This window comes from Grus americana, chromosome 3, assembly GCF_028858705.1.
Source record: "Grus americana isolate bGruAme1 chromosome 3, bGruAme1.mat, whole genome shotgun sequence".
NCBI lineage: Eukaryota > Metazoa > Chordata > Aves > Gruiformes > Gruidae > Grus > Grus americana.
Genome location: NC_072854.1, coordinates 38,499,123 through 38,523,204, shown reverse-complemented (window position 1 = coordinate 38,523,204; position 24,082 = coordinate 38,499,123). Strand labels below are relative to the sequence as shown.

Here is a 24,082-nt window from a genome sequence, read left to right as displayed (position 1 = left end):
TTCCCATAATACTGTGTGACAGATACATTTGAACATTATCTTCTGCCAGACTGGAAATAAGATATACTCCCAAATATGTGTAGAAATAGCAAAACTAATAAAACAAAATCCCCAGTAATGGCTTCAGCTACATTGTGTGCACTAGATGAATGAGAAGAACAATCAGTGTACTTCTGTGCTGTGCTTTCCTTTTCTTCATCAGCTGGTCTTCCAACTATTGGGTACCTTATGAGCATTAAACTTTGTTTAATAACAGCAAAGAAGAGGCCGTGCTTTTCATGTCAAACAACCAAACCCCAAAAAGTTTTGCATAACAAGGTCCAGAAAGGTAATGTGCCTCAAAGGAAGCTTTCCCCTGGGTTTTCAGGGAGGTTAAGGCTAGAAGTGATGCTTGCTCAAGTCCTGTGGATCCACTGCATCATGGATTTCGGCTAGGACTTTGGTGGAGAGGAATTGCTTTTTTTTTTTTTATATAGCTCTTGTTATTTGTGGGCCTTTTTTCATGTTTCAATCTTCTGTAATGAGTAATGAGAATATGGCATTTGAACTTTAGGAACTAATAAAATAAGTTTAGTGTGTTAATCTGTAATGTGGAGATTAATAAACAAATAGAACACAAATAGAACAAAGTCTTTTGGAGGTGGTTTCTCTACTGTATTTTTTGTTCTATTTTGCTTAAAAGGGACTTAGTTTTGGTTTTATTGGTCAGGTTTACGTTACTGTGGATTGTTGAAATATTTCAAGAATTGTACAGACTTTTTTATAGTTAACTTGTTATGAAACTGATGAAAATTGATGATCCTTCATCTTTCTTAGCCTGAGTAGGTCTCTCGCTGTTGCCTACATATGTTGCAAATAGGTATCTTAAGCTTAAAGACCCCATGTAAGACTTACAACTCTGTTTCAAATATTTCCTTAGATCTGTTGCAGTCTTGTACTTTGGGGTTGTGTTTTGGTTTGGTTTTTTTGTGTGGGTTTTTTTTTTTTTTGTTGGAAATGCCTTAGCTATTAGCCTGAAAATGTTGTGTTTTGCCAGTTCATCTCAAAACTACTTCCTCTTCTGTATTACTGATCGCTCCGTACTATCTTGTGTAGACATACTGTGTTTATATGTCTGCTAGCTCAGTGTGTCCAGAACAACCTTACATCAAGGGCAGTAAATGCCTGCTTCAGATTAATCGGGTTTAGACAAGTTATTTCTTCTCATTTTGCACAAGTGATGGATCCAGCATGATCATTTCCTTTAGGAAAAGTGGCAGTTACGTAGCTAGAAAAAGCTTTTACTGGGGCTGCATAATTAGATACTAGAAAACATGAAAGGTGGTGGGAATAGAAGGGCAACGCTTTCTTCAGGTTCAATCAGCTATGCTTGTGTTTAATGCCGGGATATATTTTTCAATGTCAGCATTGGAAATGGTTTTCTTAAGATAATTTGGTGGGGTCTTTTTTCTGTTTTGTTTTCATGTTGGTTTAGACTTGATTTTCTGTGAATGGTACAGCTGGATAAAAGGGCGAGTAAATCCTTAGTTGGTTTGAAAACGGTAGCAACTTGAAATAAATCAGGTCTACTGGGAGGGGATTCTTGGCATTTTTTCAGCTTCACAAATTTTCTTTCAGGTAAAACTCTTGTGTGCCTGATAGCAAATTCAGATGGTTTTATATTGGCTGGTTTCCTTAACTACCATTCAGATTTTATTTCCATAATATTAACTTTAATCTAGTATTTGCTTTGATGAGTCTAGCTCTTTTGGAGACCAGTCAAATAAAAAGAAAAGCGATATACTCCATTTTATCACAGCTTTTTCCGTGATTTATTTCAGTCTGATCTTTTCTATGCAGATTCTGAGCAGATACAATTGATATACAGGTTGTATCTTGGCAAAAGCAGAGCTGTATGAATCCATCTGGTACAGCAGTTTCAAATGGAATTGTTCTGCCATTAGAAGAAATCTTCCTTTGATCAGCTAAGTTTTTCCATACTCTGGAAGGCTGTTGCATGACTTCGCTTTCTTTCTATAACTGGTTAAATGATAGTTTTAGGTAACAAAATCAGAGCTCATACCAAGATTCTGGGCTCACTGTATTTTATTTTTCCTGTTATAAGAGTTTGCCTTCTTAGTCAATCTGGTCCTTGATTTTTTTTCCCCTCCTGCATTAAACTAAAGGGATAGAATCAAATAAAATTGTAGCAAAGTTCAGATAAGCTTATCATTTTCAGGAAGATGTATAAATGTATGACAAAGTTATGTGCACTTTTCTATCCCTTAGCTGCTATTTCAGATGCTGTAATAATCTTTGCCTGTGGTTCTACTAATGAGTGTGGCTACTGATAGCTACTCTGAGTGTTTAAGAATTCAAAATGGAAAAAAGACTTTGTCATGAAACAGGTGCTTCATTGCTACATACTGAGCAAAACTAACAGACAATGTATGTATGTAAAGAAAACTATTGATTATATATACATTCTTTCACTAAATTTTGGTATTACTGACAATGAAGCATACAAATGTGCTAGCAACTGCCAAAAAAAATAGAGAGGCTTTTTGTTATATATATGTTGGCTATATGTATATAATTAGAACAATTTCTTGCTTTGAAACAGGATTGTTTCATTAGTGAACGCCTTGATTTATTCATGGTCAGAATCCTGTGAGGCCCTTGATGGTGCACCTTTTCAGAGGTGTTAGGGATGGGTCCGTTATCTGAAGAAATTATTGTTTCTTAATATTTGAGTTCTTGACTACAAAAGCCAAACTGCTTTTATACTTCTACTATATTCCACTTTGTAAAGGAAAAAGAGTGGTAGGATAGCTCCCAAAATTTCATAAAGCTCTCAAGGATTCAGTTTGTGGCACAGGTCTATAGCAAAGTTTGGGGGTTTTTTGGGTTGGGTTTTTTTTTTTTTCATTAAACATGATAAAAACATTCACAGTTAATATCTACATAGATTTCTTTTTTACATTCTTGAATAGCCATCTGATGTAGTCTGGAAAATAAGGGTTGAGGGCATGGAAGTTAAATGGCAATTTATGTAATACAAGTCTGTCTAGCACAGTTTATCAGAAAGTAAAGTATAATGACCTAGGAATATAATCTTTCACCATATTTTTCTTAATTCTATATTAAACCAATTAAGTTGTCTAACATTTCTACTTACTTAATGAAGAAAGCACTGCAATTTATTGTTTGCAGTTACTGGTTATGTTATACTACCCTGAAGAAGAGAGAAATTAATGGCTGCACAATGCTGATCCAAAACTAGCTGGTTAGATTGTAAACCCAGAGTTTGTTCTGCAGGTTGCAAGGCCTGGCTGATTGCTTGGACTTAAGATGTCAGGGTAGTTTAAGTCAACTGTGTTAGTAGAGTAGTTCACTACTACAGCTGCATACTATATAATTAATCTCTTACATTCTTTCCAAGATTATTCAGTACATGCTTGTCTCTCATTTCAGTAGTTTTGTTTCTCTGTTCACAGTTACAATACAAAGCTGTCTTCAGCTGGGGAGATCTGAGAAGGAGCGAGGGAAATGGTGCTTTTCAGAGTGGCAGCAACAGTAAATTCTATAGACATTGAATGGAGAAGCAAAAGATTTGTGATTACATTTGCAAGGAGACATCTGCAACTCTGCATACGCACTTCTATATTTTTTGGGGGTAGAAACTGCAGTGTTCTTGATAGCCCTGTACATTTCCCAGTACTGACAAATATGCATTCTCAGTAAGGGGAGTACATCTGTCTGTGGATGGTGCTTTTGGAGATCAGGATATTTTGGTTACTTAAGAGCTATTCCCTCTTGTTCCTAGTCTGCAAGGCTGCACTGCTTGCTTACAATTTATTTGCATTTTTAGGGTAAGTGACATGGTACTGTTGCTTACACCAGAAATCTGTTGTACATACATTTTTTTTAGGTTTTGGTATTTAATATTAGTTTTCCACGTGCGTGTTACTGGAGCCAGCCATTTCTACTAATGAGTTGCATAGCCTGGATATGTCCAGGAGACGTGTTTCACATGAGGGAAGTTCCAGCAAGAAAACATTGGTGTTGCACCCAGTTAAGTCCAATTCAGTACTGGTATTAGTAGAATAAGTCATCTGGGTTATATAGAAGACAGATCTTACTTTAAGAGGCTGGGTACCAGTTTGATGAGACTTTTATAGAAATCTTTGTTACAAAATACATATTTGGGTAATAAAAATGAAATGTGCATTGGCACTACACAGTATTTTTATTGCAAGAATAAATCAGTTTAAAGAAACGCTGACCACTTTGCTATAAGTAGGAATTTGGGGTTGGATATGTTGGGAAGGGTCTTAGTTGCATCTTGGATCTGTTGTTGACTGGAAATAATGTAGGGTAGGATTCAGTTTACAGATCAAGACATCTAAACTTTGGTGTATGAATAGGCACTTAGATACTTAGTCACACTGTAGATTATAAAGCCATTTAAGATGCTGTAAGGTGTCTGAGAAATCTTCATGGAGCTGATACACATAACACAGGACATGTGGTTCTGGAGTGGTGGCTGGAGGCCAGACAGGATACCCTTGTGGCATCTTAAATGTATTGAGGCACTAGATGCCTATACTTGAAAGTAAGCTACATCAGAGTAGTTAAGATCAATGTTTTTATTGCCTCAGTTTCCCTTTACTATAATGGATGGGAGCTTAGATACCTTAGATGTTCTGTAGACAACTCAATTTAGGTGTCTGAATCTGGGAGCTGAATCTTACCCTTAACGTTGGTGACATCAGTTATGTGGAAACTGTTAGAAATGTTGGCTTGTTTGTGTAACACCTGAAAACTTATGTCTATGACCATGACAGGATAGCTGAGTTATCTAGATTGTACCTGTTTGACTAATGCTTTTTATTACAGCTAAACATACACCATATATCTGAAAGCTCTGGGGAACACAGAAATTCAGGGAATTGTCTGTAAAAGCTCCGTTTTGAGGTGATGGCAAAGGAAGCAGTTATCATCCCTGAAGGCTGAAGAACACTGCTAGATAGACAGTAGTAGGGTTATTTGTATACAAAATGCCACTGAGGACATTACCAGAACATAAGGTCTTCTGTTGCCATCTGTTGTCTTCTGTTCTGTCTTCTGTTTTCTTGACAAGATTTAAAAAAAGTTCTGAAATCCCTGCTTTTTCAAGCCAATAAAGGAGCTCAGTCTAAATAGCCTAGCTCAAAGGAAGTTGAGGTTACTTGACTGTGACCTTTCTCACTGGAAGAAGGCTTGTCATATAGTTGACTCATCTCTCTCTAACCAAAATAATCTGAGACTACATCTCAGATAATACATCTAGAATAGTGTGTATTCAGCCAGAAGCTGTGAAAGCTTGGTCACTGATGAAGTTTTATTAAGTACTTCTATGTTGGGTGTTTTTTTTCATTTTTGTTTTTGTTTCACTCATCATGTAGGATCTCCTTTGTCTTTTGTTTTTATAGACTGCTCAGTAGCAAAAATGCATTGTAACTGAGATGAAATTAAAGTATTTTTAAAGCTTAGATGAATGCTAAAAATTAAATTGATGTTTAAAAAAAATTTCATTACAAACCCAAACTGCTCTACACTGGAAATCAGAAGTTAGAGTCTACCAATGCAAGGAGATTTTTATGGAAAGACAAATAATGCTATAGTTTGAGTATTTTTAGAATGCAGGCAACAGTGATCAAAGTATACAGTACAGTATACAACAGTATATTGCAGGAATGGATTTTGTTCTTCCAACTTTAAACATATGCATAATTTCATTCATATGAACATTTACATTAATCTGAATAGGCAGGACTTGCTTATGTACAGATGAGAATGTATATAAGTGCTTACAAAACCCGCACTGGATAAACTTAAAGAAAAGCTAGATGTCTTGTATCTGTTTCACTCATTTACTTCCTGCTGTATTTGATTTCTTGCTTTAAGTGTTAAAAATAAGGCATTGATTCCGTAGAATGCTCAAGCAACTTCTAACAGATATAAAGGCATGTTTTGATTTGATATTTAAGATTTTCCAACTCTACTGCATTGTCATGGGCAAGAGCCTTATAGCTTAAAAAAGTGAGAATTGTCTGAAATTAAAATATTTAAATAGACATGTCTGCATTTATTCTAGGTGTCTAAACTCCCATAATGAGAAACACCTAATTGCTGCTCAGTTGAATTTCTGAGAACAGATCTAATCAGTACAGTCAGCTGCATAGTAAGTGTGAGGTGTAGATATATCTCTGTAGAACCCTAAATTTAGACACAAAACTTACAATTACTCCCACGATAACATGTAAATTTGAATAGTTACGTCTTACTATGGCCAGAATTGTGTTTTTCTGATAATGTTGGGATGGAACTACCTTAAAAACAAACCACATGTATAAGAAGGAGTGAGAAGAGGGTTACTTAACTTAAATGACAAAGTCTGACATCTCTTTGCTAACTAGTATGTAATGCAATCATAAGACAGTCTAAACTCTTGAGCAGTTAATGAACTTTATATGTGATGCTCTTGTATTGAAGAGCAAAATGTGTTATCATCTTTTTCTGAGAAGAGAAAGACCAGTTAGTTTCTTTTCAATTTGGCTCATTAGGAGGCAGGTAAAAAGAGTCAAAATGGGCAATATCTCACAGAAGGGCTCTGTTAGTTCTTAATTTGGTATCATTTATGCTTCTTATAATTTGTGTCATCCTGCCTGACACAGCCTTCTTCTACACCACCTCTGCTCTGCTTCCCAGTTCATCCCAGTCCCATTTGTGGAGCTGGAACTGGAGGGCTGCTGCTTGCCTAGCCTCTCTGCTCAGACACTGGGGAGTGGGAAGGTCAGGAGAGCATGCAACAATTCCCATCTGTTCCCAGCCAGAAGTATCCCTTTTTTAAGGTAATGCGGAAGAAATGAATTGCACATTAGTCCTAGTCACAGGAGGAAGTATAGAGTTCAGGTGTGCTGTGTTCCTGTAGCATGACAGTTTTCTTGAGCCCACCACATTGAACTGCATTATTTTGACACTAATAGAGACACTGAAAAATCAAATAAAGAAAATAAATATATGGGCAGGATTGTCTCATTAAAGATACCTTTCTGTCAAAGGCATGTAGTAGTTACTGCTGAGTAATTTTTCTATCTCAATGTGCAAATCTAAATTCAGGTTCGACCAAGAAACATATAGCAGATGTTGGTGAGGTATTGTGATATACCATATGCCACTATGCTCTTGCAAAACTTCATGGTACATTAAATAAAGATATGAACTTGGGTTGAAGCCTGGCGTACTGAAAATAAATCCTACCAAATACAGAATTTGAAAACATGAAAACTTTTTTTCGTATTTCACCAAAGACAAGCAAGTATTTCTGTCAATTCTTAGTGTGACACAGCAGAACTGCAGCTGAAACCCCTGTTTAACACTGTCTGAAGCAAATGCCATATGGTCACCTGCTAATAGATGAACCTCTGTCCTAAAGTGCGTTCAATTATTTTTTTGAAAAAGGTGTTGTAAACAGAGTAATAAGCCATTCCTATGCACAACTTTAAATGCTTAGTTTTTGATTAAAGAAGAGAATCTGTTGCTCTCCACTAATCAGCTTGCTCAAAGTCAAAAGTTGGCAATTTTTCTTTGTCACTTTGTTCATGATAAAATGAATTTTCAGTGACTTTTCAGCAAGAAGGAAAAGACTTATAAGAGAATGTTGTAAGTAGAATACTTATTGTTATGGCAAAAATGCAACAATTATCTACCTGCTGGCTAGCGATTAAGGCTGCGCTTATAGGTCAGGTGCATTTAGTTTTAATGTACTGCTGAATTCTGAGAACAAATGCTAAGGTTGGATGAAGCAAGCTCCCCAAAGGGTTTGGATAGGCTTTGCTATTTTCATGTAACACGTTATGGTGGGTTGACCCTGGCTGGGGGCCAGGTGCCCACCAGAGCCACTCTATCACTCCTCTCCTTCACTAGACAGGGGAGAAAAAGTATAATGAAAAGCTTATGGGTTGAGATAAGGATAGGGAGAGATCACTCACTAATTATCGTCATGAGCAAAACAGACCTAACTTAGAGAGGGAATTCATCTAATTTATTGCTAAGCAAAACAGAGTAGAGGAATGAGAAATAAAATCAACTCTTAAAACACCTCCCCCCACCCCTTCCATCTTTCCAGGCTCAACTTCACTCCCGGCTTCAACTTCTGCCCCCCTCAGTGGCACAGGGGGACGGGGAATGGGGGTTACGGTCAGTTCATCTCACGTTGTTTCTGCCGCTTCTTCATCCTCAGGGGGAGGACTCCTCTCATCGTTCCCCTGCTCCAGCATGGAGTCCCTCCCACGGGAGACAGTCCTTCACAAACCGCTCCAGCGTGGGTATCTCCCACGGGGTTCAGACCTTCAGGAGCAAACTGCTCCAGCGTGGGTCCCCCACGGGGTCACAAGTCCTGCCAGCAAACCTGCTCTGGTGCGGGCTCCCCTCTTCACGGGTCCACAGGTCCTGCCAGGAGCTTGCTCCAGCACGGGCTTCCCACAGGGCCGCAGCCTCCTTCAGGTGCCTCCACCTGCTCCGGCGTGGGGTCCTCCATGGGCTGCAGGTGGAATCTCTACACCCCCTCATCCTTCCTCCATGGGCTGCAGGGGGACAGCCTGCTTCACCATGGTCTTCACCACGGGCTGCAGGGGGATCTCTGCTCTGGTGCCTGGAGCACCTCCTCCCCCTCCTTCTGCACTGACCTTGGTGTCTGCAGAGTTTCTTACATCTTCTCACTCCTCTCTCCGGCTGCAAAAGCTCCCTCTAACTGTTTTTTTCCCTTCTTTAATATGTTATCACAGAGGCACTGATTGTCTTGGCCTTGGCCAGCGGCAGGTCTGTCTTGGAGCCAGCTGGCATTGGCTCTGTCAGACACAGGGGAAGCTTCTAGCAGCTTCTCACAGAAGCCACCCCTGTAGCCCCCCCGCTACCAAAACCTTGCCACGCAAACCCAACACACCCGTATTGCCAGCTCTTTGAGATGATAAAAGGAAAAGTCACAATCTGTAGAATGGGAAATGATCGATAGGTATGCAATGTATGCTACGACTGCATATGACCAAAAGACTTACAGGTGATAGACTGTGGTAATAGAAGTCCTGGGTTACCTGTCATGATGGAAAGTATTCATCTCATCCATTTAGTCTGAGATAGTTGTTTTGATTACTTGATAGCCCAAAAAAGAAAGGAGTACCTCATAGATGCCCACTCAATCTTTCTCCATCAACTGTGGAGGTTGCCCAGAGGACTAATTTTGAGTAGATGCATCACTTTTAGATGAAGTGAAACAAACAGTATGCTACCCATAAGTAATCTGATAATCTATGTCACTAGAGCCAGCACATTTTAGTGTCCTCAGCTCTCATGTCAAATCTTTTTAGTTCATCGGACTGACCGGTCTCCCTGTCACCACAGCGATGCAATAGGGAGAATCCTCCCAAGCTGATGATGCTGGTACTGTTGTAGGTGTGGAAGGAGCTGCTGTAATGCAGAAATCTTTCAGCTTAAGGACCACATGGATAGGAGCAGCCATGGGAAGTTTCAAGGAAAAGTACCTACCCAGCATAAAATTGGGGAGGAAAGAAAATGTAGATGTCAGGCTTCTGTGTGTCCAGGCAGTTAATAGCTTCCTCATCAAAGGAAAGATTCACTTCATTTTAGTTGCTGTAATTGGGAGGATGCTCAAAAAACAAAATTTTAAGATATGCTAATCAAAAGCTGCTTTTTTTTTTTTTTTAATTGCCCCTAAACAAACCTCAACTCTGCACCTTCTTTGCATTAGCTCTGCAGAAATGTGTCACCTACTGGTTTTAATGCTTCCATCTTTTTATGTTGCATTATTTTAGACTATTTCTTTAGACTTAATTTATACCATTGTATTTCTAGAAGAGAAAGACTGTAGTTTTGACATTGGCCTCTGCCTTCCTCTAAGCAACTCTATGTTATGGTGTTTAAAATATTTATTTGTATGAATTATTTCTCATGTTGGTGAGGAGAAATTTCCTGCTTAGTCCTATCAGAAGCCCGGAATACAGTAGTTGGTAATCTGTTTAGTCTCTGAAAGGTAACAATAAAATCTGTTAAGCATATCAGGTTTATCAAATCCCCTCAGGATTTCAGGGCTTACTAACCTGTATTTGGATAAGTACTTGTTTAAGACAGATGGAATTTCTGGCAGTCACTGAAATTCTTCTTCCACCTACATGGAAATCTTGACAGACTCTCAAATAATATCTGATTTTACAAATGTAAATATTACATATAGGAGACGGCATACTTGGAGACTGTACTTATAAAATTATTACAGTTAGAGACCTTTTATTTTGTGTTTCATTTTGAATAATTTGGGTTATCAATAGATGTCACAGGTCAGCTGATATTCTACTTATCTAAATTCCCTTCGTAAATAGAGATTCCATGTTATTTATTCCACCGGTAACATTGCAGGCATCCTTCATGAGAGTTATACCAGTACTGACTCACAGCATCTACTGTACAAGTGAATTCATTTCTGAAGTGGAATTTCAGCTATGGTCTAGTAAAACTTAGTGACTTCTTTATAAAAAAAAAATCACTATCATGCATTAAATTTTAATTTCTGTGGATGTAAATTATATATCTAAATGTACAGCTGCACATTGATGCATCTATAGAAGACAGACAATATTGACAAAGGCAGAAATTAACAAGATTAATTTTGTTACCATGATTCATCCAGGGGATTAGGGCTCTAAAGTGGCCTACAACCAGTGTTTTTATTCTATAGTATAGGTAAACTGTGTTGAAAATTGACATCTGTCATAAGAACATGCTCAACAAGTTTGAAAGCGATGTTGTGAACTGCTGTTGTCTCTTTCCAGAATGGTTCCCACAGCCAGAGCTTTCCTAAGTAGGCATCTTTGCGGGTCAATACATCCCAAGGGAGTTTTAAACTAATAAAAATGGCTCAGAAATAGCTAGGGACAAAAAAAATATGAATATTTGTTCAGCTTCTTTGGCTCTACAGTTTAAGCTGTGTTTCATGCTGCTCTTTGGTCTTGTCTGCTAGCAGCAACCAAGAGAGCTGCGACAGGTCTCTACACTGGGGATCAAGTCAGGGGAGGCACAGATCACAACCAATATTTGTTAGTAAGTCTCTTATTAATTTAGCTGTTATCACTAACAGAATCAAGCTGTTACTCTTAATAGCAGATAACTATACCCACTGAGCCAGCTCATAGTTTGCTCATGCACACGTTCGTTGTAGCTCCCAGGTAGGAGCAGCAGCGAGGAGGGCAGCCTTCCACTCTGCTCGGAAGCAGAGGCTTGTACCTGCAAGCTGGGTGTTCAGAAGGTCCCTCGGGCCCCCTTATTTCATCAGGTATCTCCCTGCAGTCCTCATCTGCACGCAGCAGCCGCCACCGTTCTGGATGTGGTCTGAGTTGTGCAAGTCGAGGGGAGCGTGTGCCGGGGGCCTCGTGCAGAGCTGGTGACTCTGGGTGTGATGAGTTTGTCAGTTCTTGTGGAGTCAGCCACAAAACCGGTCTCTGGAGCTCTACAGATCTTGGGAGACTTCACATCTGCCGCTCAGTGGGCACAGTGTCGCCTCCTGTATTCTGGAGACTGTTTCTCCGTCCACAGAGATGGGGACCTGTGGAGCACATTCACACCAGCCCATGCCTGCTAAACTGCAGAATTGTTATTGTGACATGAAAAGTGGTAGATAGGATAGGCATCTCTGCAGATCTTACTCTAACACAACTGTCCCTGAGATCTTAATTATTTCGGTTGCAGATGCTGTAAGAATGCTGTACAGGTCTGTGGCTTTGGAGGTGGGGAAAAGGGGGTTTCTGTCCCCTTATGTGTTGCGCTTTGTAAATTATTTTACGGCTTTAAAATTACATTAAATTTGCTTTTAAGGCAACCAGCTCTGATTGAAAGCATAGAAATCCAGCCCTAGCAGTTTTTTGGTTGCTTTGAGTTTAAAAATTCCTGTAATAATACGAAGGATTCAAAGTAAGATAATTTTTAATGGGACACATGGATTGAGGAGTCAAAAGGACAATTGGGGCTTGATGTAGTAGCGCACATATAGGCAAATAGTGCCCCTCGAGATACAGAGGAGTATCATACCTGGCTTTCATCTGCTGCTGTTTCTCCTGTGCAGTTGATTTATAGTTGATATCATTGCCATAATGAGCTATGCCATGTTGATTTCTCTGATACCTTCAAACCTCCCAGGTGACACTAGGTGGGTTTTTTTAATCAATACTATGTATCTTATAATTATCATGGCAGGATAGCTTCTTAGATTGCATATGAACACCTAAATTTAGTGTCTAACTAGACTCAGTCCCATCCTACATTATACCGTAGCGTGCAATATATTTTTATATGTTATCATCTTGGTGACTCATTTTACTGCTCAGCTTGTTATCGTCTGCTGTTTGTGTAATGCAGCCATCACAAGCTTAAGGTGAGAAAAGGTTATGCACTGCAAAGAGATTTTACTGTGTATATGTAAAATAAAACAAATATATACAAAAAGTTTCTTAAAATAGATTTACTTGCTTACTTTCAGATAATTGTTTACAGTAGTTTAAAGGAAGATTGCTAAAATAAGAATGCTGCGGTGTGTCATTTTTGATGTGCTGGTCTGAATCACACTTGTATGCAATCACCATATCATCTCACTGCAAGGCTGCCAAGCTGCCCACACATTCCCATGATGAATTTGCCAAGAGAAGTCTGATCTCCTTCTGGCCATCTGCATTTGTTTTGAGTCATAAGTCCCTGGGTGTGTTTATTAGCTACTGTATTTATTCATGCTTTATTTGTTGGAAGCTGTTTTTGACTTTTGTTTCAGTTTCCCCTGTTGACTTGACTTTTTAAGTTTGCTTTTGAAAATCCTATGGACTTAGAATTGAGCTGTGAATATAGAATCATAGAATCACAGAATGATTTGGGTTGGAAGGGACCTTAAAGATTATCTAGTTCCAACCCCCCTGCCATGGGCAGGGACACCCTCCGCTAGACCAGGTTGCCCAAAGCCCCATCCAACCTGGCCTTGAACACTTCCAGGGAGGGGGCATCCACAACTTCTCTGGACAAACTGTTCCAGTGCCTCACCACCATCATAGAGAAGAATTTCTTCCTACTATCTAATCTAAATCGACCCTCTTTTAGATTAAACCCATTACCCCTTGTCCTGTCACTACATGCCCTTGATAAACAGTCCCTCACCAGCTTTCCTGTAGGTCCCCTTCAGGTACTGGAAAGCAGCAATAAGGTCTCCCTGGAGCCTTCTTTTCTCCAGGCTGAACAATCCCAACTCTCTCAGCCTGTCCTCATAAGAGAGGTGCTCCAGCCCTCCGATCAGCTTCGTGGCCCTCCTCTGGACTCGCTCCAACAGCTCCGTGTCTCTCCTGTACTGGGGCCCCCAGAGCTGGATGCAGTACTCCAGGTGGGGTCTCATGAGAGTGGAGTAGAGGGGCAGGATCACCTCCCTTGACCTGCTGGTCACACCTCTTTTGATGCAGCCCAGGACACGGTTGGCTTTCTGGGCTGTGAGCACACATTACTGGCTCATGTTGAGCTTCTTGTCTACCAACAGCCCCAAGTCCTTCTCCTTAGGGCTGCTTTCAATCCATTCCTCGCCCAGCCTATAGCTGTGCTTGGGATTGCGCCGACCCATGTGCAGGACCTTGCACTTGGCCTTTTTGAACTTCATGCGGTTCGCACGGGCCCACCTCTCCAGCCTGTCAAGGTCCCTCTGGATGGCACCCCTTCCCTCCAGCGTGTTGACCACACCACACAGCTTGGTGTTGTCGGCAAACTTGCTGAGGGTGCACTTGATCCCACTGTCTGTGTCGCTGACAAAGATTTTAAACAGTGCCGGTCCCAGTACTGACCCCTGAGGGACGCCACTCGTCACTGATCTCCACTTGGACATTGAGCCGTTGACCACAACTCTTTGAGTGTGACCATCCAGCCAATTCCTTATCCACCGTATATCTCAGGTCTCTCGGTTTTCCTAAAAACTGTAAGAAAAATGTGCGTGCAACATGCTGCAGCTGATCTATCATGACTGTAGGAAAACAACTTTGAAATTATAAATACCAAATGTCAGGATATAGTTCTTCAACTTAAATACTTGTTAAAAAGCTTTATTTAAAAAATGTGCGTAAAACAAAGCCTGTGCCTTTCGGCATTTTATAGCTGAAACTAGGACGGTTCCTTCTCTGATTGTATTGTCAGCACTGTGCTCATCAATTATAGTATTTTTTTTTTTTTCATTTACCTTCAGCATGCTTCACGGTCTCATGAGTCCTGATGCATGCCTGTGCACAAGGGCTTATCAAAAGGAGCACAAGTGCTTTATCTAAACCGAGTCCTGCTGTTTACCCTTCACCAGTCCTCCTTTTCTGGCTTTCTCCTTCCTTGTCCCAGCCAGAGTAGTTGTTCGTACATGGCTGGTGTTTCAAACTCCAGTGCAGGCACTTAGTAGCAGGATTCACTGCTGGTTTAGGGGAGCTCAGCTACAAGCCAAGGTACCTGTGTGCTAGGTACCGTCTAAAGACGACAAAACCACAGTTTCTCTGCCAAAGAAGTTAATGGGTCATTAATCACTGGTTTGTATACTGATTTTTAAAACTTAATCCAAAATGCGTAATCCAGAGCTAACCAATGCACCTCATTAAATGCCCAACTAGGGATCTGAACATAGTTTTGGGGGAAGATAGCTGCACTTTTTTGAAAGATGGCAGTTCTGTCTCCCCAGTGACTTTTCTACCTGAAGTCTAATAATACATTAGATAATGTTTGCATTACAAATGGTTACTCATGATCTTTACTTCTGAAAATTCATTGAGCTTTTTTCTGTGTGGGTTGCTAGAGGGTTGCAGGAGAAAGTCTGTATTTTCATTTTCGGTTTTCATCTCTTAACTCAGTGCTACACATCTTCAAACTGTGGTAACTTTCTGCTGGTGATCCTATCCTTTCCTCTTATCAACTTGTAATTGTATTTGTCATCTCTCTGTCTTGTCTTCATGAGTACCATTTAAAAGGATTAGTTTTTTTCTCTAAAATTTTATTCATCCTGATTTTTTTAAAATCAAAATTGGATTCTGCCCTTCAAGCCCTTCTTCTACATGTATTTTTTACAACAAATCATTCCTAAGAAGAAACATGGAGCTCTAAGTTATGGTAAATCGATGGTTTGCAGGGCTATTTTTTTCCTCAGGTGCAAAAGAAGACCCCTGATGACAGAAAACTGTGTTTGAATTTGCACCATTTAAAAAATTACTCCCTCTTCTTGCCTATAGGGGTATTTTGTGTAATCAGTCTGGCCTAAAAAGTGCTGATTGCAGAAGAAATGTTCATCCAGATAGCTGCATTAATTGCCTGTGCTTGTAATATTTTTTGGCAGTCATGACACAAATGGGTAGAGAAACTAGCCATATGTAGTGCTCCAACCCCAATGCCTTGCCACGAACCACATTTGGTTTTGGCAGAATGAGTTTATTACGCAGCATGTGCTCAGATTAGTTATTCTAACTATTTCCTGGGCTATTGTGCCTTGAAACGAGTGTTGGACATGGAGTATTTAAAGTATTTATCTGATTTCTCTGAAGTCATGTTGAGATAATAAAAATACAGAATGGAGGGCAAATGCTTGTAAAACTTCTTTTTTCCCTGTTCATAAGGTGATTCTTTTAAAAATACAAATTATATAAAATATGTCAAAGGCATTTTCAGATCACTAAACTCTTCAATGTAGCTTAAAACACTTGAAAATTCATGCGTGCTGTAATTTCATAGAGCTTTGTAAAACTTTCTTTGTGTAAGATTTTGCAGTGGGTTGTGGTTTTTTTTTTTTTTAAATATTCTAATCTTAAAGGGGCTTATGATATTTTCAGTGTTTTCATGTAGCTCATACCTAGCAGGACTATACATACATTCTGCTGCTTCCTCAGCCTAAGAAATTTTACTTAAAGCAAAAGAAAATCGTTTTATTAATTTTGACTTGGATTCCTATTTAACAGTACTAGAGTCATATAAGAAGCCAAAATTATTGAAGGCGAAAGTTTGACAAGCAAAAGATTTGCTAGCAAACAGTCACACATACTAAAGATCATGTTTTCCTAAGGACTGCACCAAGTTCTGCAGTTGAATTTCTCCTGGAGACAGTCTTGTATAAAATGGTGTGAGCAGTATGGGATGATGCGTGGCAACTAGTAGTGATGCCACTGATTTTTCATTTGGGACATCTTGGGGAAAAAACTCTTCTCCAGTAACTGGAGAATGCTCTTGGTCTTTCAGCCAAAAGCTTTCATCTTGTTTGCATTTCCTTTTTTTTTTTTTTTTCCTTTAAAAAAAAAAAAGAATATGGAATTGCAGGGTTTTGTAAGGCCATTTGTTCAAAGAATTGATTCAGATCTTGAGCAACTTGGATTTCAGGCAGCTGTGGGATTTTCTCAAAGCTTTGGCAGAGCGCTCCCCGGCCTCTTGTGCTCTGCTCTGGGTTACCGACTGCTACAGAGGGAGGCTGCAAGAGATGGCGTAGAGCCAGCTATCCTCCCTCCAGCCATGGCAGCACATGTTGTGCATATCCGAATGCCTCAGATTTGGGTGGTTCTTTCATGATACTGTTGAAATTGGTTCATTGCACTTTTATGATTTAGATACACAGAATGAGTTTTTAAATGGAGAGTTTTTTTACTTTTTGATGGACTCCGAGACAATGATGAACCTACTTGTGTGTTGTCCCCAAAATACTTTAGAGACTGATTTTTCTCTAGTGGTATCTTAGAACAGCAATCCAGAGATTTCTTTCTTGTAGAATGGATGGTACTACTAGATATGGTACTTCCTTGCTACAACTTCTTATCTTTCTCTTCATTTCTTCCTCCTCCCCTCCACAGATCCAGTTAGCTCAAATATACATGCGGGTACTTGAGTTTGGATGTCGGTGTTGATGGTTGTCTCCTGAGTCCCAGGGATGACCTGAAGTCTTATGGGCCTTGATCTCCTACCAGAGGCTGAGGAAAGAGTCACTGAGTCGGATAACCTTGGACACGGACATGGTTTCCTCTTCTAAGCCAGCCTCCTTCTGCATGCTGTCAAGCTAATAGCTTTGCGGCATACCTGCAGTGAGGCCAACAGAAGGAAATAAACCTTTTTCTAAATGAGTAGGAGTTTCTAAAAACGGAAATTTTGGCCTACTGGGACAAAAGAGGCTAGGTCTTGAAAGAAATTGGAGGAGGATCCCTGCAATGAATACTGTTTGGAGATGGTTCTGGCTACTCTGTAGTGAAGCTGAATCTCATTAGTGCAGAGACAGGATGCACACATTACTTTAGTGCACTCTCTTTTTCTTGAGAAGTTTATATAAACTTAGCAGTTAGATGAGCTTCAGATATGCTATCTGAACAAAAACTATGTCAATGCAATCTAATTTGTATTAAGAGATAAGACTGATCTCTGCTGACTGGGAACAGAGGCTGAGACGGCTCTTGGAATATTTTGAACGTGCTCTCTGTCTTCGCAAAGCACTGCTTGAGAATTCAGTTGAAAGCCAGTGCAAAAAGCTATCTGATACAAGATAATGTGCTGTTTATTCTGTTTTATGGCTTTTCAGTACTGCAACCAAACAAGAGGATTGATGTATATGTAATTGCACTAAACCAACCTTGTAGTTGAGGGGTTTTGGGGGAATAGAGAGAGGCTGGGCAGAGGCAGGAGTTAAGAACTGAATTGAGAAACTGATAGAGATTAAATAATGAGAGAATACTGAGCAATGCGCAGTAATAGAAATCACTGCCTCAATTACAAAACTTCATGACATTATAAATGGAGAGCTGAATTCAGAAATAAATGTATTTGCAATGAGTTGAACTTCTGAAAATGAAACTGAAAAAAACGAGACTCAGAGACCTTTCTGTACAGTTGAGAATAGCAGAGGGCATTTTTGTCAAAGGACCAATAAAAAACCCCAACCCAACAGTTCCACCAAAAGGTTTGTGAGAAAGGAAGATAATGAGGTGGCTGAAGAGCAACTTAGTTTTAACAAAACCGGAGCATATAAAGAAGCATATGAAACACAACCCTTGAAGAACTGCAAACTCTTACCTGGGAGGTTTAATAATAACTATGGGGTTTAATAATAACTACACTTTTCATCTCTATGATGTGTATGTTATCTTTTGAAGGCATAAAGCAGTGAATAAATCAAAACAAATTAGGCAAAGGTTAACACTTATGGTTGCGATCTCTTGCCCTTGTGCTGCTTTTAGATTGCCACACTGTTCTTCTTGGAAAATTTCTTTGTAATACAGAGTGCAAACTAAAAATGTTCACATCTTTTATTATAGTCGGGGTGCACTTTAGATGATGGAAGTCTGTCCCATCCAGGTGTGCACAAAATGCGGCTCTCAGGAAGAGAAAGGACTGTTGTAACCAAGCTGGACCTAGAGCCCTCTCTGCTGGATGGCTGGGAAACAACACTTCAAACAGGAAAAAATAAGAATTCTGATGTGGAAAAGAAAATCAGAGAAGTTAATGCAAGAAGTCTAGATGTAAACCACAAAATTTATGTAGTTGAGATCTTACTATTATAAACAGATGAAATAGCATACATTTATTGTATAAAATGGCCTTCTCTTATTAAATCATCAGGCAATATGTTTTAATAATAATTCTTTTCTTTTGAGCATATATGGTATCTGAGGGGAAAACAGGAACTAACATTCCATCCTAGAAACTTGAAAAATTCATATCTGTGCCAAAGAAGAGTATTTATGTAAAGAATTTTAAAACCATGTATAGCATAGGAAGTGTAGATGTGTGGTGTATTTTTGTAGGAATGCCCAAAATAAATTAACACTTACTGTAGGAGCTGTAGCAATATGCAGAAAATATGCTGTTCCAAGACAAAGCACTTTTTAAAAAAGGCACTTGGCAAGATGTATCAACTTTTCATGTGTCTGTTTTAAAATAAAATATATTTTCCAGTAAGAGGGAAACTCTATCATAGTAATTAAAGTCCATATCTTATTCCTAAAGTGAAGGCAAACACAGACTTTTTGAATTTTTATTCTTTCAGAAAATTTGATTGATAGAAACAGGGGAAAGGAGAGATGCAGAGAATAATTGGATCTCCACTTTATTGCCAGCACTAAAAGATCCACTAAAACTGTGCAGCTCCCTAAAGTCCAACCATTTGGAACTGACGCTGAAGTCTGTGTGCGGGTGAGCAAACATGCACAGCTTTCATGTGTTTTCTTTAAGCCAAAAAAAGTCTACCGATGATAAGAGGGATCAACTTTGAATAAACTCGTGAGGACCATTGACTCTCCCTTCCTCCATGGTCTTTCAAAATGTGATAGCCCCTGAAGACACTCGTGACATATTCATGTAGGGACAAGAAAAAACAGGGTTTGTGTACGCTTTTGGAAACCTTTGAAATCTTGCGTGCATGGAAAACTATAGCAAAACAGTCACTGACCTTTGCTAAACTTGGTTTCCCTACATTTCTGTGTGTGGGAGAAGCATGTTCTGGAAATGTTTGATGTTCTGTAAAGTGTTCATTATGAATTTTTCCCCCTTTTTTTTTTGAGTCATTTCACTTAAGGGTAGCAACTTGATTAATGGCATTTTAGTGCAGATATATGGTAGGGTTGCCTTAGGGTTTTTGGGTTTTTTTCCTACTTTTTTTCAAGCAGTAACATAACCACTTGAACATTATTTTGATTACAAGATGGTGTAAAAAGTGTAGAGTAGTAAGAGACAGGAAGATTTTATAGTATGATTTTGTTCTGTAAGAATAAATCCAGTGAGGTAAGTATTTCTGGGAAAAAAATAAATAATGAAGCCTATCCATGTAATCAAACTACCCGATATGAATTTATCACATTGTGTCACTCACCAACCAGTGGCTATAGCGTGAAACAAATGCATGGATTTCATAGGTCATATATGGAAGAAACTCCTCAGACGTTCCTTTTTATCCCTTAAAACTATCAAAACTCTGATCTCATCCATCAGTCCTGACTAGCTGTAGCTACCGCAGCAAAGTATGGCTTCAGCAGTCGGAGTGCTTGATACCAGTGTGCTATACTCATGGTTGTGTTTCTGCTGTAAAGGCATCCTCTTTCTTACAATAGCTTGGCTAGTTTCTGAAAATGTTTTAGACAGACAGACCTCATTAAAAAGCAGCTATTTGGCAGGCTCTGCCAATCCACAAGCTGGATTTCAGTGCTAAGCATTCTGTGACTGTCCACGTAACATACTAAATTATTTTAGATGTCTTTTCTGGATGGAATAAGGAAATCCAGTAAGTCTGTACAGATTTTTCTTACTGTAACTGAATGTGAATTTGAAAAACAAAGTTTGCATTGAACTCGCTATGGCCATGTTTCTGTTAACTGACTTCACTAGGTGCTGGACCAGGGTCTTTGACTATAAAATGATAGTGATGACTTTATTGTACCATGGACTTCCATTAAAAATTCACATGGACATCTGAGATAACCAAGATCTTGAAAAAATTCCAGATATTAAAGGCATGTTTACACTGAAAATGAACATTATCCACGCTTTGCATTTAGAAGATAGCCAAACAAGTGGGTGTTTGAGAATATACTGCTGCTCTTTTCTTCAGCTATAACTTAATAATTTTGCAGATAATAGTCTTGCAGTGTTGGAAGACCTTAACTCATTCTGTGCTGGGATAGACTTATTGCACTGTACAGGCCTGTTCTCTTATGACCCAATAAAAACCTTTTCCAAAATCATTGCATAATTGTTAATTCTGTTTAAAATTAAATAGTTTTTCTGATGCTGACTATACCTGTACTGTATTTTGCTGCAGAATTTTCTTAAAAGGAATATCTCTCATATAAATATATATGTTTTTTATTTTTCTTTTTTCAGGGCATGGCTTTTACCTTGGAGGAGAGGCAACAGTTGAATATTCATGGATTATTGCCACCTTGCTTTCTTGGTCAAGATGCCCAGGTTTATAGTATTCTTAAGAATTTTGAAAGGCTGACATCTGACCTAGACAGGTAAAGTATGGCTATGAAACTTTATCCTAGTTATCAAACCATGAATCCCTTGTTTATTTTTCTTATGGTAGTGCAGGTTTGTGGATTTTTTCCGAGCTGTGGTGGTTGATGATTGGAATCATTAAGCTTAAATATATACTTTTGCTAGAACGCTTTCCTCAAAAAATCAACTTCTAATTTGAAATTGTAGTATTCCAGTGCTGTTCACATGAATTTATTATTTCAATGATGAAACGATACAAGGGTGATCCAGAAGCAAATGAACCTATGTGAAACTAAAAAGTCAGTAAGCCTTAATATGCATGTAGATACTTATGCATTAAAACAAATACATAAATTTTATAAAATATTATGAAATCATTATATAATATAAATTATTTTTTTAAGAAAAAAGCTGTGGTATTATTTCTAAGTGTTTTGTAGGCCCTAGAACAAAACAGTATTCCTTTAGTTTTTCCCCTGTGCCTCGCTTTTCTCTGTTGTGGGTTGTTTTGTTATCTATATGTAATAAATGCCTTTTAGATACCTGTCGGTTGGTGGCAATGGTTTTTTTTATAATTTAAAGTTGCCATAACCTCTGTTTTTACAGAGGCAGAATATGATGAATACTGTCTGCCTTGTAAGTGAAGAGCTCAGGACTGTGTTATCTTTCTTAGATTAACTGTCCTCTAGTGCTCTCAGGGAGGGCAGCAGTAGCTTCCTGGGCTAGAATGTTTTAGTCTGAGTCCCTGCATGTAGCAAAGCATAAAATTTTATGAAAAACACCTGCTTCAACCACAGACATTATCACAGGAGAGAACTTCCCCGTGAGGGTGGTGAGGCACTGGAACAGGTTGCCCAGAGAAGCTGTGGATGCCCCCTCCCTGGAAGTGTTCAAGGCCAGGTTGGATGGGGCTTTGGGCAACCTGGTCTAGTGGAGGGTGTCCCTGTGCATGGCAGGGGGGTTGGAACTAGATGGTCTTTGAGGTCCCTTCCAAACCAAACCGTTCTAGGATTCTGTGATTCTATGAACTTTCTCTGTCCTTCTGTCACCATCTCCTCCTTAAATCTGCCTTGAAATAGTCTCTTCCTGATACAGCTCCTTGATTCATATGTTTCAGGACATTTAAGACTTTAAGGGTGTTTCAGTTGCTTCTTTTTACTTGAATTGCTGGAATTTCTATTCACCTGCTGTCCTGTCCCAGTCAGGGGGTTAGGGTGAGGTTAACTTTTTAATTCTCTGCACACTAATCAGGAGTAACGACATTTACTTTAGAGGTTCAAACCAATCATAAATTTACTTAAAACTCAGCAGAAATATGAAAGATAGAGGCTTGGCAAGAGTCATAACAATGCTCAAAACTTAGCAGAACTATGAAAGGTAAGGGTTTAGCAAAACATGTGACGATATTATCCTAATGTGCCGAAAATTAAGTTAGAGACAAAGAGAGTGATAGAGAGGAAAAGAAGGAGATACAGAGAGAGAGATAGAGAGAGAAAAGATATCACCACCCTTGGGTCCAGCGATGTTCTCTGCTCGTAGTCGTAGTCTTCAGGTGGTGGGTGCGCACTGAAAACTTATGTTTCCCCTTTTTATAACCTGATGTGCCCGCCCCATAGGTGGGGGTCTGTCATCACTGAGCAGGTGCAGTATGTGCTCAGGAACGTTCAGAAATGTTCTAGAAATGGGTCGGTGGGTTGTGGGGGTCCTGGGGGTCTCACTTCAGGGCTGACCAAGTGAGTGGTGATCTGTCACAGGCACATGGCGCACAGGGCACAGATGGTCATTGTTTACGTGTTTCAGGAATAGAGGAGTGGTCTCACAAGATGTTATCCTGCCTCCGCAGGCTCCGTTCTTGGTCAACACTCCCTGGTCATCATCAGCCCATCCCTGTCCATGTCAAGATGGGTGTTTGCGACATTCACTTGTTATCAGGGGCCTTACACCTGCAACTTAAAAGCAGGAACAAAAAAAGGCCTTTTATCCCATTGTCGTATGTGTTTCTTAACTAGCAAAGAAATTTTGCTCCTACTTCAGGTCATAGGACAAAAGCACTGGTGTTTCTCAAGACGTCACTGATTGAAAATTACAGGTCTAGCTTGTGAAATTCAAGACGATAGTAGCAGTATTTCCAAATCTTAATTCTTTATTTTTCTTTTAAGCAAAAAATTGTGGATATTTAAATGGCTCTTTGCCAAAATGAAAAATTCCTGCAGCAAAGGAAAAAAGAAATAATATATCAGTTTTAAATGACAGAGTATTAAAAGTTTGAATGCTGTGCCATTTGAACCACAATAAAACACCACATACCGAAGTTTTGATGACAGTGGGAATCACCAAATAAAAATAACTGTCTTCAGGTATTGTGGGAATACTTTGCAGAAAACATGCTTTATCATGTTAAAAGAAAGAAAAGAAAAATCTGTCTGTCTTGGGAGCAGGAGAAAAAGAACTTTTTTTTTTAACATACATTTAATCCACATATGATAGACACAAATAATACACAAGTATAAATAAATATAAATATGTTTACAAATAAATGTAAATAAAAGTTTTTCCAGAAGCCATTTACTTCAGACAATTTTTTTCCAAATCTGTCCCTGTTAAGCTTAATATCTGTATATAATTAATTAAACAAAAATTCAATATAATTATTTCCCACCTATGAGTCTTTTGCATTTTCTTGTTTACAAATAAGTAGTTGGGTAAGGACAAAATTTGTTTCTTGCTCCTGTGATCAGACATTCTAAAAATAGAAGCGCAAACACTACAATATTACATCCATGTGTCTTTAGCATTAGACTGCAGTTTGCCATTTCATACCATAAACCCTGTTTTTAGTATAATGCCTTTTTCAGTATAAAGATTTTATTGTACTGTGCAGCTTTGCAGTACAAATTTGTTGTTGCTCTGGTGATGTACTTCAGCCAAGAAAACTAGTAAGTGTTTGGTTCATAGAAAAACTTGAAACGATTAAGTTAGACTTTTTTCTCACTAATGTGATCACTAGTGAAAATACTTCAATTAAGAATTCAGTAATTAACATAAG

General features: G+C 39.0%; 1 protein-coding gene across 1 annotated transcript in view; it reads left to right on the top strand.

The window, feature by feature from the left end:
- Positions 1-24,082, top strand: part of ME1 (malic enzyme 1) — a 197,675-nt gene that overhangs the window by 31,939 nt on the left and 141,654 nt on the right. The window contains exon 2 of the mRNA XM_054821910.1: positions 20,920-21,053. Coding sequence (XP_054677885.1) covers positions 20,920-21,053 — 134 coding nt within the window. The remainder of the gene's footprint in view (positions 1-20,919; positions 21,054-24,082) is intronic.